Source organism: Odontomachus brunneus, unplaced genomic scaffold (genome assembly GCF_010583005.1).
Source record: "Odontomachus brunneus isolate Ranch 3 - 2012 unplaced genomic scaffold, Obru_v1 Obru_scaffold_135, whole genome shotgun sequence".
Taxonomy (NCBI): Eukaryota; Metazoa; Arthropoda; class Insecta; order Hymenoptera; family Formicidae; genus Odontomachus; species Odontomachus brunneus.
Genome location: NW_022639585.1, coordinates 889,736 through 905,590, shown reverse-complemented (window position 1 = coordinate 905,590; position 15,855 = coordinate 889,736). Strand labels below are relative to the sequence as shown.

Genomic DNA, 15,855 nt, shown 5'->3' with positions numbered 1-15,855 from the left:
TATGGCCTTCAGGACCCGCTGCGAATTCCTTTTGATGTCATCAATCGATGAAAAACGAGTACCACGGAGTGGCAATTTCAGTTTCGGGAAAAGAAAGAAGTCGCACGGTGCCAAATCAGGCGAATACGGTGGATGGTCGACAGAATTGACCGAGTTTTTGGCCTTGTAATCGGCCACAATCGTGGCTCTGTGCGCTGGCGCATTGTCATCGTGTAAAATCCACGAATTGTCTCGCCACAATTCGGGCCTTTTTCGCCGGATATCAGTGCGTCGGCACACGAAATTTCGTTTGCAACACAAAATTTGAGGCACACTCTTTGTTCGACTATTTTTTCCATGGTAAAATTCGCAGAGCAACACTGAGGTAGACTTGTTTGGACAGCTGCCATAAACAAACTAGTTGACTGATCGAGCTCAAGCTCCGGTTGGTAATGAAGGAAGGTAGTGCCAATCTAAAAAAAAAAAACTTTTTACCGCTACCTCTTCCGCGGTTCATTTAAATGACAATTTCCCGGTACTTTTTATACAGAAGGTATGTACTATATACTTTATTTTCAATGCAATATATAAGATACATTATGAGTCACATTTCACATTTATTTAATTATACCTTAATTATACCTTATCATTAATGTCTTTGACGTTTATAACTTGTTTTTGAATATAATATAAACACTATTTAAATAAATAAAAAATTTTACTTACACTTGTAAATTTTGTTTACTGTATCTTGCTGAAATAATTGCAAAATATTTGTATGAACATTCTTCGTTGGGATTACATCAGGCTTAAGGTATCTCTTTCGAGTATATTCTTTATTATTATAATAATCATTATTTGTAAAGTGCAAACTGCATATTCGTGCATCTGAATATGGGGTCCAATTATTTCGCCCTGTAGCCATAATCCAATATTTCATACATTTCTTGTTTTGAAATGAAAATCTAAATAATCAATTTAAAAAATGTCTTATGTATTAAAATGTCTAGATGTCTCAAATCTATTAAACATAGTCTATAATAGTAGTAGTGGGTTGAGGCTGTAAAATAATAAAAGTTAATTTTCTGGTATAATAGGACACAGAGTAAGTCTGTAAGCATAAACCATAGAAAATGGAATCCAACCATTTTGCTTATGGACTTACTCTGTACCCTATTATATTGGAAAACCAGTTTTCTCCAACATCTTATAGTTTCAATCTACTACCCTTATAGAAATATCATACTAAGAATCTATATCATACTATTGATCATACTATATCATACTATTGATAATTACTTATTTTCAGTATTAAAAATACTGGATAATAAGTAATTATCAATGATTCTTAGTATGATATTTCTATAAGGATATTGCCATTGCTTATTGCAGACCACGCTTTATAAGTGTATAGTTCAGATTAAATCAAGATCAGATTAAAATCAAAATCTCAGTAAGGAAAAACTATATAAGCAAATTTTATATAAATTTTTAAAGTGAGATTATTTCACCTATTCTATACATCTGTGACCGATTGCCCATCTGTTCTGGGATATGCAATATATTTTTGTAACTTTTACAAGCTATGCAAATTATTATTAGCAATAAACTGTACATATATATAGTTATATAAATCAAACAAGACAGTTTATAACAAAATTTGACATTTCGAATTGTAAAGTTTTTGCTGCATGTAAGACAAATTAATCGATTATACTTACCTATGAAATTTTATTTCACTATTCTTTTTCCAGATATTTTTACAACTATTAATACAACAGGACACCGGCATTATTGGTATACAAACACTTTTATAATATAATAAACGTATGTGTAGACTCGGCCATATTATGTATATCTTTTTATACCACTTGCGTTACGCATGCATAGACGTTTACTTAACGTTTCATTTAACGCTTTCAACGATCGCGTTATCATTCTATCTTTGTTTCTCAATTGATGTTAAACAAGGATAGAATAATGTCATGGCCGTAAGGAGCGTTAAGGCCGTGGCACATAGAAAAACTTAAGCATTAAGACGTAAGCAGTAAGCAAATTGACCAATCACAGTCATTGATTCTTCTTACGGTCCAAGAATCAATGACTGTGATTGGTCAATTTGCTTACTGCTTACGTCTTAATGCTTAAGTTTTTCTATGTGCCACCAGCTTTAAGTGGAACTCTACCCTAGACACCCCGTAATCAGAGCGCGTAATCACGTCCTCGATTCTGATTGGTGCCGCCATGTTTAGGCTAAATAATATATATAGTACAACTGTGTGAGTAATGTGATTTTATACAGGGTGTTTTTTTTAACTTGAGACTGCTAAATATCTCGAAAAATAAGCATTGTACGACAAAAATGTCCCAAATAAACCCTCAATAGTTTCGAGGGCGCAATTCAATCCCACAAAAATTATCCACCTCCCGCCCCCCTGGGGATGGGGCGGGGGGTAACTTTGAAATCTTAAATGGGAACCCCTACTTTTTATTACAGATTCGGATTCTACATCCAAAAACACGTAACTTTTGTCTGAACTTTTTTTTCTATTTCTGATAGATGGCCATTGGAGATTGTAACTTTTATTTTCATTTTTTAGTTAAAACGGATAAAAAATTATCGTAGATATTTACGATAATTCGAAAAAACATGTTTCCGACAAAAGTTACTTTTCTTCGACGTAGCGTCATTATAGGGGATTCCCTTTGAAGAAAACGAAGGTTACCCAATTTTCGCCGAATGCAGCGCCATCTATCAGAAATAGAAAAAAAAAGTTCAGACAAAAGTTACGTGTTTTGGGATGTGGAATCCGAATCTGTAATAAAAAGTAGGGATTCCTATTTAAGATTTCAAAGTTACCCCCGCCCCAACCCCAGGGGGGCGGGAGGTGGATCATTTTTGTGGGATTGAATTGCGCCCTCGGAACTATTGAGGGTTTATTTGGGACATTTTTGTCGTATAATGCTTATTTTTCGAGATATTTAGCAGTCTCAAGTTAAAAAAAAAAACACCCTGTATATAAGATTAAACTGAAATGAATGTAACAAATGATCAAATCCATGCTTTGTTAACAAAGTCTATGAGACCACAACAATGGTGTAACGAGACAATTATAAAAGCATTGCGACTTAAATTTGCTTGTGATGAGCGTGGGTACGAAGAATTACGTAAACAAAATATACCATTACTAAATATTCGAACATTACAAAACAGATTGCAAGAACTAAAATTTTCAAGTGGAATATGTGATTAAATTTTTGAATTTCTAAAAATTAAAGTATCGCAATTTGAAAATGAAAGAATGTTCTCTTGTTATGGACGAAATGAGCATAACATCAGGAAAACTATATGATAGATCAACACATTCTTTTATAGGACACGTTACCTTGCCTAATGCAGGTGTGGCAACGTATGGCTTAGTATTTATGTTAGCTAGTTTGGCTTCCAGATAGAAACAAATCGTTGGCTATTACTTTATAGGAGATGGTTTGATAGAGCTGTTTTAAAACCTATTTTATTCCAGATTATTCAAAAAGCTAAATCAGTCCATCTTCGCGTAAATAATATTACGTCTGACATAAGCCTGCTAATACTGCATTGTGGAGAGAATTTAAAATCACAGCGAGACGGTATTCACAAACAGTGAATAAAATTCAACAGCCATGTGATTCCAAACGACAATTATTATATTGTGAGGTGACGATTTTTACTAAGTATCGTCCATCACTCGAAAAGTCGTGTGGAAGCCGAAGTATGACTTTCCCGGCTTAAGGCGGATGTCGTGTCCTAACCGTGAGGCGAATAGGACGCGAACCTGCGTAACCCACTATTTTTGTGTACCGAAAAATACGGTTAGGGAAAGGGCGAGTCAGGAAGAAGACGAGCAATATCGGAGAGGACTAGCTGCCGCCGTGGGAGAAGAGGAATCCGAGCGAAGAGCATCGGGAGGACCGCATATTCCAAGTGAATCGCTTACATAATCTTAAGATTAATTAGAGACCGACAGACTAGGCTCCTCTAAGAAGGCCTGTTTTCAGTCGACAGCTTAAGGTAACCGGATCCCAGAACGTCGAGAAGGAGTTGCCGACGTAATCCAGTCACGAGCTGCCGCAAGGAAGCCGCGAAGACAGAGTCGACGGACACCGTGGACGGCTGCAGCCAAGGCCACGTCGGCGAGAGCTTCCGTGACCCGGAGCATCCTCCGAGCCGAGCGAAGACGTCGCGAGGCTCGGGAACTGAGGAAACAACGGCTGCCGAGAAGACTTTGCTCCAAGGTCAGAGAGACCGACGAGCGACGAGGATCCGACGTAAGATGAAACAGTTGCCGAAAAACAAAGGCCGAAAAATGGGGGAATAACCTAACAATCGGCCAATCAAGTACTGGAAGCTGTCGGAGCAAGCGATTTGAATCTGGGATAAAACCCAATTAATCGATCGCTCGAAAGCTTTTTTTTTGTGCGATACCGAAGCCACGGAACTTGTAAAGGACGCGCCATCTGCGGAGCCGACGATGACGACTAGTAAGAAGACGACTCGCCCTCCTCGCCACGTTTAATATTTCATTTTATAATACTTACTTATGGTTTATACTATATATATATATATATATATATATATATATATATATATCATGGTAACTGTAAATCTTTTTGCTAAGTAATTGTACAAGGTGAGCAGAATGCGCTATATTTGTAGGTAATTTATATTTTTCCTGTAGTGTGGATGGAATTATGATAAATTTATTATTTAGTGTACAATGTTTTATATTTTTTAGCAGATGCGATGCATCAACTATAATATTGTAACACTACACTTTTCCGACTTGTGCAGTCGGCACACGACTGTCCCGCTCCGCTATTTCTTTGGTGAGTTCGTTCCGAAAGGAACGTACTGATATTTTGGGTAATTGGTGTCGCGGAGCGGTTGCGGCGTCGGTGAGTTGGAGCTCGGCCGTCCATCCTGGGAAAGGGCCAGGGTTCGCGTTCCTCTCGCGAAAAGGAGAGCTCCGCGTATCGTTTGAAAATCCGATATATTTTTATTAAAATCCCAAACCCCATTAAACCGATGACTCAACCGAGCTTTCTATTATTTCGGCTTATCTTAAGCATCGGCAGGAAGAATATGCTATCTCTCTCTTGTATAATAACATCTCTTACGAGATCGACTCTTTCGTTCTCTCTCAACTTACATCTTAGAGAATTTATAAACATTGTGTTGCGAGATTACTGTCGAAGTCTCGGTGGCCGAATGGAAAGGCGTCCCGTCCGGAAAGTGGGGAGGTTCCAGGTTCGAGTCCTGGCGGAGGTTTTTCGCAACATATATAAGGAATCTATTTGAGTCATCGGTTTAATGGGGTTTGGGATTTTAATAAAAAAATATATGTTTAAAAATTGGGACTCAAGGATCGGTCTAAGTATGGAAGGTTGATTCTCCGCGTACGATAATCGAAGAAAAAATTTCGATACGTGCGTTTAACATACTGAACAATTTTATCCTCCCACAATCACATTAATATTAAAAAGTAATATTAGTATTTAATAGCACTAAGACATCCGTGCTTGCTCCTTATGTGCCGTTTAATATCTCACTATTAGTTAATCTATTCAAGGAGCTTTCTATTATTTCGGTTTATTATAAAATGAGTTTATTATTAAAAGAAGCAAAGAAGAGAGAGGGGAGAAAGAAAGAGAGAGAAATTAAATTTAAGAGAAGGAAAGAAAGAAGACTGCAGAAAAAAGTGAAATAAAGGAGTGAAAAAAAGGAATAGAAGAAATAAAGATCAATAGAACAAGGTAGAAAATATTCTTTATTTTAATTAGGTAATATATATAGTATAAACCATATAATATATATAGTATAAACCATAAGTATTATAAAATGAATTTATTATTAGAAGAAGCAAAGAAGAGAGAGGGAGAAAAAGAGATTAAATTTAAGAGAAGGAAAGAAAGGAGGCTGCCGAAAAAAAAGTGAAATAAAGAAGTGAAAAAAAGGAATAGAAGAAATAAAGTTCAAGTAAGCAAATTGAGTAAGCAGACTACGCGCAGATTGGCAACAAATTTGATCAAAAACTCACAGCAAAAATAGCCATAGCCATCTGTGTCTATATTAAGCTACGGTTTTGGCGAAAGGGCAATTGGTGCCAAATTTGCAGCAAAAACTTCGCAAAGCTTGCAGCGTAGCAAGGTCTGCGCGGTTTCTGCCGCCAATCTGCTGTCAAATCGCTACAAGCTCTGTGCGGTTTTTGTTGCAAATCTGCAGCAACTATCCGACAACAAGCTCTGCCGCATATCTGCGGGCAATTTGGCAGCAAGATTTGATATAACAAATCCTGCATCAAATTTGTTATCTATTTGCCATCAAAAGTTGATAGCAAGCTCTGCTCGAAATCTGTTCGCGCAAGTTTGGCTATCTGGGAATAGAACAAAGTATTTTTTACATAATATACAGGGTGTACGAAAAGTACCACACCCCTGAATTTTTTCGAAAAATAAGCATTTTGGAAAGAAATATTTCAGACAAAAGTTGTAAGGTCTGAAAAGATCTATATACTGCTTTTAACATTTTGACCTTGGGTGGCATCCCCTAGGTCAGAACAAGGTTATCTTTACTTTTTTAAATAGAAACATTTATTTTTTATTACGGAATTTTATTCTGTTATACTAACTCTTTAGTATTGCATTTTTCTTGCATTTTCTTGAATTACTAAAAAGTTAATACAAAATTCTGAAAAAATTCTCAGAGCTCCATGAGAAGAAAATAAATAATTTTTATCTCTTGTTATTTTTCGTTAAAGTTGATAGAATTCGAGTAAAAAATTATTGAAACCAATAATTTTGTACATAGATATTTCCGTAAATATCTTAGAAAATAGAGGTCTTGTGAAAAAATTTTTTCAAACAAATGTTTGTTTCTTTACGTAGAATAAAATTCCGTAATAAAAAATAAATGTTCCCGTTTAAAAAAGTAAAGTTGACTTTGTCCTGACCTTGGGGGCGCCACCTAAGGTCAAACTGATAAGAGCAGTATATAGGTCTTTTCAAACCTTACAACTTTTGTCTGAAATATTTCTTTCCAAAATGTTAATTTTTTTAGGAAATTCAGGGGTCCAGGACTATTTGTACAGTCTGTATATAATTATATCAATATAATATTGAAGAGGGAATTATAATTAAAATGGCTAGAGTTTTCTATCTTTTGACAGGGTTGTTAAAGGGAAAGGCAATTTAACAAGCACAAAGTAGAAGGCAGCAACGAGGTTAAGGACATGACTTGTATGTTTGTGCATAAACGAAAGTACTTATCCAGATAGCCAAACCTGCGCGAACAGATTTCGAGCAGAGCTTGCTATTAACTTTTGATGGCAAATAGATAACAAATTTGATGCAGAATCTGTTATATCAAATCTTGCTGCCAAATTGCCGCCAGATAGAGCTTGTTGTCGGATAATTGCTGCATATTTGCAGCAAAAACCGCGCAGAGTTTGTAGCAATTTGACGGCAGATTGACGGCAGAAACCGCGTAGACCTTGCTGCATTGCAGGCTTTGCGCGGTTTTTGCTACAAATTTGACACCAATTACCCGACAGCAAGATCTGTCACCAAAACCGTAGCCTAATGTAGACACAGATGGCTGTGGTTTTGGTGTGGGTTTTTGATCAAATTTGCTGCCAATCTGCGCGCAATCTGCACTCAATTTGCTTACTGGGTTATAGTGAATGAAGCATTTAGTAAAATTAGTGATGGTCATATTCTCATCTCTTAGAAATCGATGTTCTCCATTATTTTTGCATCCGTATGCCATACCCGGCATGTCGAAATTAAAATATTAATCTTTACAGTTGTTTCGTAAACTTTGTAAACGTACGTCACACAATGGGCATAGTGTATTTGACATGTCTTCAAACTAATTAGCGCTCCTAGCGGATATAAGAAACAAGTACCTTCCTTATTAATTACTCAGTTCAGGCAAATTTCAGAAGAAACGCCTATTCAACTGGACAATTAATTAACAGCCCTGAGCCTATCGACATATAATACTGGAGCATTGGTCCTAAATCGGTTTGAGAGACCTACAAAGAGACAGATAGAAGTTTGTACAATTACGGTTTACGGGGCTCAAGGCCATGAGACTATTTAGATTCTATTATTATAATTAAATTTGCTTTTCATAATAATATGTTTTCATAATACTTAAAGAAGAAGGAAAGATAAGAATAAGGAAAGTTAAAATATAAAATTATATATTTATATAATTATATATTTATATTACATAAAAAATTTATAATATACATTTATATGTAGCGACGATAAGGATGACCCTAACTTTAAAGAATACGGTATTGTGCCCCTTTTCTTTGGACAAAAGTCAATCAATGAGTAGAGAGTAAAAAAAGAAGTCCGTACTCACACATTTAGTTCTCTCTTTCTAGGTCTTTCAAATTAAAATATCAAAGGAATCTTGTCGAATGCTCCGTACAGTACTGTAACAACCGTACTCCGCAGGTCGGTTGCTGAGTGTTTTGCCACTGGATTATTCGCTCGCCGGAGTCCGGGTTCGTTAAATAAATAATGCAAGACGCGTTGTGTAAGAAATAAAAACAATAAAAACGTTTATTCTTTCTTCGTACAGAGTAGTCGCGTCCGAGTGCGGAGATATACCGTGCGACGGCGCCAGTTATCGGCTCACGGTTTCGGTGTGTCGGGTTCGGTAAGACGGGGGGCGGAGCGTATAGCGCGAAGGCTAGGCTCGCCTCGGGTATTCGGCAGGCGGTCGCGTGTCGCGATTCGGCGGTTGCGATTCGTGCGCGGTTCGCGTGGTCGATCGCGGAGACCGCGCGGTGTCGACGGTATCGAATCCGTGTCACAGCACGGCACGCTGTTTTCGCGTTCTTGGTGGACGCCTGCTTCGCAGGTGACGAGATCGGGAGTGAACAGTCTCGCTATCTACGTATTCACCCTCGATCTCGCTCGTCGAGAGGTTGGGAACAAGGATCGAGAGGGTGTATATCAGTTGGACACGGGGCAATTGGACACAGTCCAATCACAAGTCGCTGTTCCAAGGGACCCTACAAATGTCTCTAATCACACGGTGCTGTGATTGGCTGTGTCCAAATGCACCGAGTCCAAGTGCACCGCTCCCGGATCGAGAAAGCTCGACAGAGCGCAGCTAACGTACTGGCTTCGGTCCTTGTTCGTGGAGTCGACGGGATGCAGGCAAGAGTCGATAAAGATCGACAGAGCGCAGCTAACGAACTGGCTTCGGTCCTTGCTTGCGAGGATGTGACACTCAGTAGGCTGAGGAGACAGAGACGAGTCGGTCGTAGGCCTTGCTCTCCGCTGTATAGCATCCAGTTCGGTTGACGGTCCGGATCGGTCTGGTCTCGATTAATTCGGCGCCGCGGATTATATACTCGACGCCGCTTTGTCTTCGCTCGCTGTGCACGTGATTGTCGCGTGTCCGCGGCGCGCGCTCTTAATCGCTTCTTTTGTGTAATCGCTGTCGTGTTATCGCGTGTTATTCGCTCGCTTTGTTTACGCGGTGTTTTGATCAGGCCTTGCGGCGTTTAAGTTGGCGCAACGCGCCGGTGCACGGCCCGACTGGTGGTCGGTCGGGCCGGTATTAGTGACGATGCAAGTGTGCATCGTCACAGTACTATCGATGCCCGAACCTTATGATATAGAATATCGACTGAAAGTCTAATCAATTCAGATAAGGATAATGTAGTTATATGTTTTGAATAACAATTATGAATATAACTTTTATTTTTGTCGTTATTTTGCGTATACAGAATATATGTATAGTCATTTATAAAACAATTTTTCTATATTTGATACAGAATTTATTTCTCTGCTAAGCGGATTAGACGTTCAGTCAATAATCTGTCTCATAGGGTATTTTTTAAAATTTATATTATACAGGATGTAAAATAATAATACTGGATTTTTCCTTGAATAACTTTACAGGTTCAAGGTCTCTAAAAAAATTTTTTAAACAAAAATTGTAGTAATTCAAGTAAGGAATTTGATAATGACCTTAGTCTTGAACAAGAGGTCAAATTTAAAGGTTCTTTCAAAGTCAATTTAATTTTTTATAAATGAGAACCGCTATTTTTGACGCCGGAAATAAAGACCCAGATAGAAATGCGTAATGATCATGTTTCATCACAATGTGACTTCATACTATGACTTCAATTTGATACTTTTTTAAAGATCATTATCTCATGACATGAGCACCAGATGCACACAAATGATGTACAAATTATGTTGCAAATTCTTGACATAATGTTGATTATTATTATTAAATAAGATATTTTTATGACATCATAACATGTCTACATTCTGAAGCGTATATGAGCCCGCATCGGTGTCTGTTCTTGTCCTTATGCTTGAAGATACATGAATACAATATGAGCTCAGAATCAACACATTTTTCTATCTGGGGAGAGTGCAATTTTACGTTCAGATACATGGTCAAGTCATGGATCAAAATAACCCCTAGACCCATTTGAAAGTCAAATAAGTTACAAATATAGAATACTTATTAAGAAATAGTTACTTAAAAAATAACTTGAATAAAAATTTTAGGAGTAAAAAAGTACCACCTAATGATGACTTTGACTTTGATCCACATGTTAAATTTAGAGGTCATTTTAAGATCAACTTGATTTTTTCAAGTTATCTTATAGAGTCAAGTTGATCCTTTAGGGGTCATTTGTGGTCAAATACTCTTATCTCAAGATCCTGGAAAATTACGAGAGAATAAGTTTATTCGAAAAGTTTTTGACGCAAATTTTCAAGGATCTTGAGATAAAAGAGAATTTTATCCCAAATAACCCCTAAAGGTCCAACTCCGTAATGTTGAAAAAATCAAGTTGACCTTGAAATGACTTAAATTTGATCTATGGATCAAGAGCAAGATCATCATTAGGTGATACTTTTTAAACTATACAACTTTTATTCGAGTTATTTCTCAAATAAGATAACCATTCCTTACCAAATATTCGGTAGTGTTAACTTATTTGACTTTCAAATGATCTCTAGGAATCATTTTGACTCATGACTTACCCATATAGCACATAATGTAACAAGGATATCCTGTTTAAGTCACAAATATTTCAGAAACTTTCAAAAGATATCTGTATGAGATATCACATACAGATGTCTCTCAGATATTTAAAATTTCACCAGGATATCTCTGAGTGCATTCCGTTTCCACGCATGATGCGCAGCGTTAGAGTGACAGAGATACGAAAGTAAGATAAAATGAGAGGGAGAGCACTCAGGTAAGGTTCTCGAACCTAGGTTAGGTTAGTTCTCGAACGCATGAGAGCGCATGGACTGCACTACCTCTGAACTGAAACAGTCCATGCGTTCGAGAACTAACCTAACCTAGGTTCGAGAACCTTACCTGAGTGCTCTCCCTCTCATTTTATCTTACTTTCGTATCTCTGTCACTCTAACGCTGCGCATCATGCGTGGAAACGGAACGCACCCTCTGTTACCTGAGTGCTGTAAGAAACACGCACACCATCTAGAGGCAGAGTGACGGAGTAGTACATATTTTGCGAGTTCACCAATGTATAAGCAAGAGGTTATGTATGGTAGTGACACTGTATATTGTAGTTTTTTGAAATTAGAGGTAAATATTTCAATATAATTTAATATTATCATCTTTGTTAATAATTTTTTTACATTGAAATATATACCACGCTTGTAATATAATATTAGGGAGGCTAAAAGGATTGTAACAAAGTTTGGTAATATATCCATTATATTTATGTAAAAAGTATAATACGTTTTATTGAAAATAAATTGTTCAGAATTACAATGTCTCAATTAAAAAGAAGAAAAGACTTAAAGTTTATGTCAAAGAGAAATATCTGATGAATTATTCAGTCAGAAATTCAAAGAAGTAGTGCTTTAGATTTACACGGTGAACATAAGCTATAATATAGTAGACAAGACTGACTATGATACGATATTAATTAATAATGAAGATGACAGCAACTTATTGACTTTTAACGTGGAAGCAGATAAACCTGCAGATCAAGATGATACTGTTAACAATAATGAAAAAGGTACTTCAGATGACAGTGACAGCGATAGTAATACAAAGGAAATATATAATTTGTTAAAGATAGAATATAAAAGTAAGGAAGGTCAAAATAATTGGTAAAATGTTTTAAGGAGAAGCTAGCAGAATGGGCTGTTGACGCTAATTCGCCTCATAATCATCTACATGATTTAATGAACTTATTAAGAACAGTGAATTCATTGTCTGAACTACAAGATCTTCCTCAACATCCTCGAACATTATTGCAGACTCCTCAATAAACATTGAAAAGAGTTGTGACTCCTGGTAAATATCCCCACTTTGGTTTAGAAAATGGGTTAAAAATTTTTTTACTTTCTCATACGCAAGATTATATCGTGTATCTATAAGAATAGGAATAAATATCGATGGTCTTCCCATTTCCAAATTTAGCTCCAAATGTGTTTGGACAATTTTGGGATCTCCTGTGGGAACCAAATATATATTTATTATCAGTTTATATGCAGGAGATAAAAAACCAGATTGTTCTAATGATTTTTTAGAAGACTTTATTAATGAAACAAAAAACATTATAAAAATGGTTTTCAATTTAATGGTAAATTATATAAAATTGAAATAATAATGTTAGTATGTGACAGTCTGGCAAAATCATTTATATTAAATATAAAAGGTTATAGTGGCTATTTGAGCTGTCCAAAATGTCATATCAAAGGAAAATATTTAAAGAACAAGATATGTTTCCCAGATACAAAACCATATCGTAAGAAAACTGATTTAGAGATGAGGGAATTGTGTGATAATGATGACAATAATTCAAAATTAAGTATTTTTACTGAAATATCTGGCTTTGATTTAATCAATGATGTAGTTCTTGATTATATGCATATAGTGTGTTTAAAGGTGATGAAAAAGTTAATAAAAACTTTGTTTAGTGGAGATTTAAAGAATAGAATAGGTTATCAAACATCTTCGAGTATCTCTCAACGCTTAGAAAATTTAAAGAAGCACATTCCTGTCGAATTTGTTAGGAAGCCCAGAAGTTTAGAATTCTTGGCTAGTTGGAAAGCCACAGAATTCCGGCAAATATTACTTTATTCAGGACATATGGTCTTCCATGGTTTATTGAAACGTAGTGTATACTTAAACTTTTTAACACTTCACATTTCAATGCGAATTTTGTGTAATGAGAAGCTATTGTTACTATATGGGGCATACACACGAACTGTTATTACATTTTGTTAGTACTGCCATAAAAATTTATGGACCTGAATTTGTATCACACAATGCGCACCGCCTTCTCAATTTGGTACAAGAATGCCAAAAATTTGGAACTGCTGACAATTTTAGCACATTTAAATATGAAAACTTCCTTATGAAAATAAAATATATGTTTAGAAAATTTGATAATGTAATTGGACAATTACACCGACGGTATGTTGAAATTGAAACATTTTCACAAAAAGCAATGAAAACCATAAACCGCCACAACTTTTTTGAACCTCTTATGCATAGTGAACTTAAAGCACATCCCGTGATACTGAATTGTTCCGGGCCATATTATCTTTCTGCGACTTGCGGCAATATTATTTTAAATACTTCGGAGAAAGATAGATGCTGTGGGTTACTTGATAATTCTATTATAGAAGTTGAATTTATCACTTTCTCTGCCATTAAGGAAGAGTATTTTATTATCGGAAAAAAATATAACACAATAACAAATTTTTATTTGGAACCTTGCCCTTCAGCCATTGTTGGAATTTACGTAGTATCTAATTTGTTTAAAGAAATAAAATAGTGGCCGTTATCATCAGTATGCAAAAAATATGTTAAATTTCCTATTAGAAATGCAAGATATTTCTATTATCATAGCTAGAATTATCATATCTAGTTGGCTAGATATTTGATTTTTTATTGGGTTAGATTATCCTACAAAGTGTCTGGTTACGTGTTTGTTGAATTCTGATGTTTCATAAGGTTAGATAATTTTTATTTGGCTGTAATTATTCTATAAGTATTTTAATGTAACAAATGTAAGAATTAGTATTTTAAACAATATTAGTAAAAAATTAATAAGTCAAATTATGAAATAATAATTAATTTAGATTTATATGAAATTAACATAAATTGAAACATAAATTGTATGAAATTAACATAAATTGAAACATAAATTGTTTTGCTGCATTTGGTCCTTAAAAATTAATATTTTTAATGTGTTTCAGATTATAATCATGACGGAGTTTGCAATTGTTGAATTTGTCGACGGTGTCCAATTAGTACCCAAACTTTGGTTACAAAATAATGATACTTGTTATGGGCCAAAATTACACAATCAGTCTAAATACTATAAATTAGTTGAAAATAAAGAGCCGTATAATTTGCAATGGGAAAAATACAATATCATATCAGTTCTAGCAGAAACTGGTGAATCCTATTGAATTTATTATATATTGTTTTCAGACTATTTCACTACCTTCATATATACATTCTATTCGTATTGATTATTACTCATTTTTAAATATGTTATTTCAGATACGTTTCAGAAAGGACTCGCAAAATTAAAAGAATCCGAAATCTTCACTGACATTAATACAGATATCGATGAAATAACTAGGAGAAAGAAGAGAAAAAGAATCCAAAAAGGAATTACTTCTTCTAGTGACGAAAATTGCGACTATAATACAGAAATGGAAAAATTTCCTTCGCCTCTAAAACAGGTTAATAATAAATCTAACATCACTGTGTCTACACATTTTTCATCACTAAGAAGTCATCAATCTTCTTCAAAACCTCAATGCCATGAAACAATAAAAAAGTACGAAGGTAATAAAAATCAGTCTGCCCATGGTTCATTGTCTCAGCCTCCGCTAAAGTTTACTCAGCAAAGTGGACAAAATCAATTATCCAATATAGTTTCTAAACTTTTTTTCACGAATACATCTAATTGCTCCCCTGAAGACCAACGGCATTCACCGTATCGTATACCAGATACATATTCACACACTTCTTCCATAAATATGCAAAGTTCATCCACTTGCGGAAATAGTTATGTATATTGGCATGATCATTCACCGAAAAGAAATGTTTCTTATGAAAAATCACATAATGATAATTAATAACAAATTTATTATATACAGAAATTGAAGGAACACGAAAGAATAAATCTATACAAATGATTTCAATTTCTAGTATTTTATTCTTTGCTTTTTATTTTCAAAGTATATCTAGTTTATTTGACTTTTTTTAGGTGAAAGTATTATACAATTAAAAATACTGATAGCAAAATCAAACAATTTTATAAACAGATACTTCGCTGAAACAAAAATAGATATTCATAAAATATTAGAAAACTAAGAAAATATTTTAGTTCGACTCTCTGCGCTGGAAGGCCGTAATTTTGCTTCTGTTATACCCAGATAGCCAAACCTGCGCGAAGATTTCGAGCAGAGCTTGCTATCAACTTTTGATGGCAAATAGAATACAAATTTGATGCAGGATCTGTTATATCAAATCTTGCTGCCAAATTGCCGCCAGATATCTGGCAGAGCTTGTTGTCGGATAATTGCTGCAGATTTGCAGCAAAAACCGCGCAGAGCTTGTAGCGATTTGACGGCAGATTGACGGCAGAAACCGCGAAGACCTTGTTGCGCTGCAGGCTTTGCGCGATTTTTGCTACAAATTTGGCACCAATTGCCCGACAGCAAGATCTGTCGCCAAAACCGTAGCCTAATGTAGACACAGATGGCTATGGTTTTGGTGTGGGTTTTTGATCAAATTTGCTGCCAATCCCTTATAGAAATATCAGGGAGCGGTGCACTTGGACA

The 15,855-nt window shown here is 35.6% G+C and overlaps 2 protein-coding genes across 12 annotated transcripts in view; one reads left to right on the top strand and one right to left on the bottom strand.

Annotated features, from left to right (window-relative positions):
- LOC116850184 (MORN repeat-containing protein 4 homolog) overlaps positions 1-15,855 on the bottom strand; it is a 125,517-nt gene that overhangs the window by 92,704 nt on the left and 16,958 nt on the right. The window lies entirely within an intron of this gene.
- LOC116850182 overlaps positions 11,310-15,855 on the top strand; it is a 5,474-nt gene continuing 928 nt past the window's right edge. The window contains exons 1-5 of one of the 11 annotated variants that reach the window (XR_004379270.1): positions 11,312-11,620; positions 11,710-12,059; positions 12,169-12,340; positions 14,254-14,455; positions 14,564-14,854. Coding sequence is in view for 6 of the 11 variants with exons in the window: in XM_032828148.1 (XP_032684039.1) it covers positions 11,558-11,620; positions 14,254-14,455; positions 14,564-15,147 (849 nt within the window). In the remaining 5 variants the exon portion in view is untranslated. Of the gene's footprint in view, positions 12,060-12,168; positions 12,341-14,253; positions 14,456-14,563; positions 15,208-15,855 lie in introns of those variants that run through there. The other 10 variants (XR_004379273.1, XR_004379271.1, XR_004379272.1 and 7 more) reach the window with 10 other exon arrangements.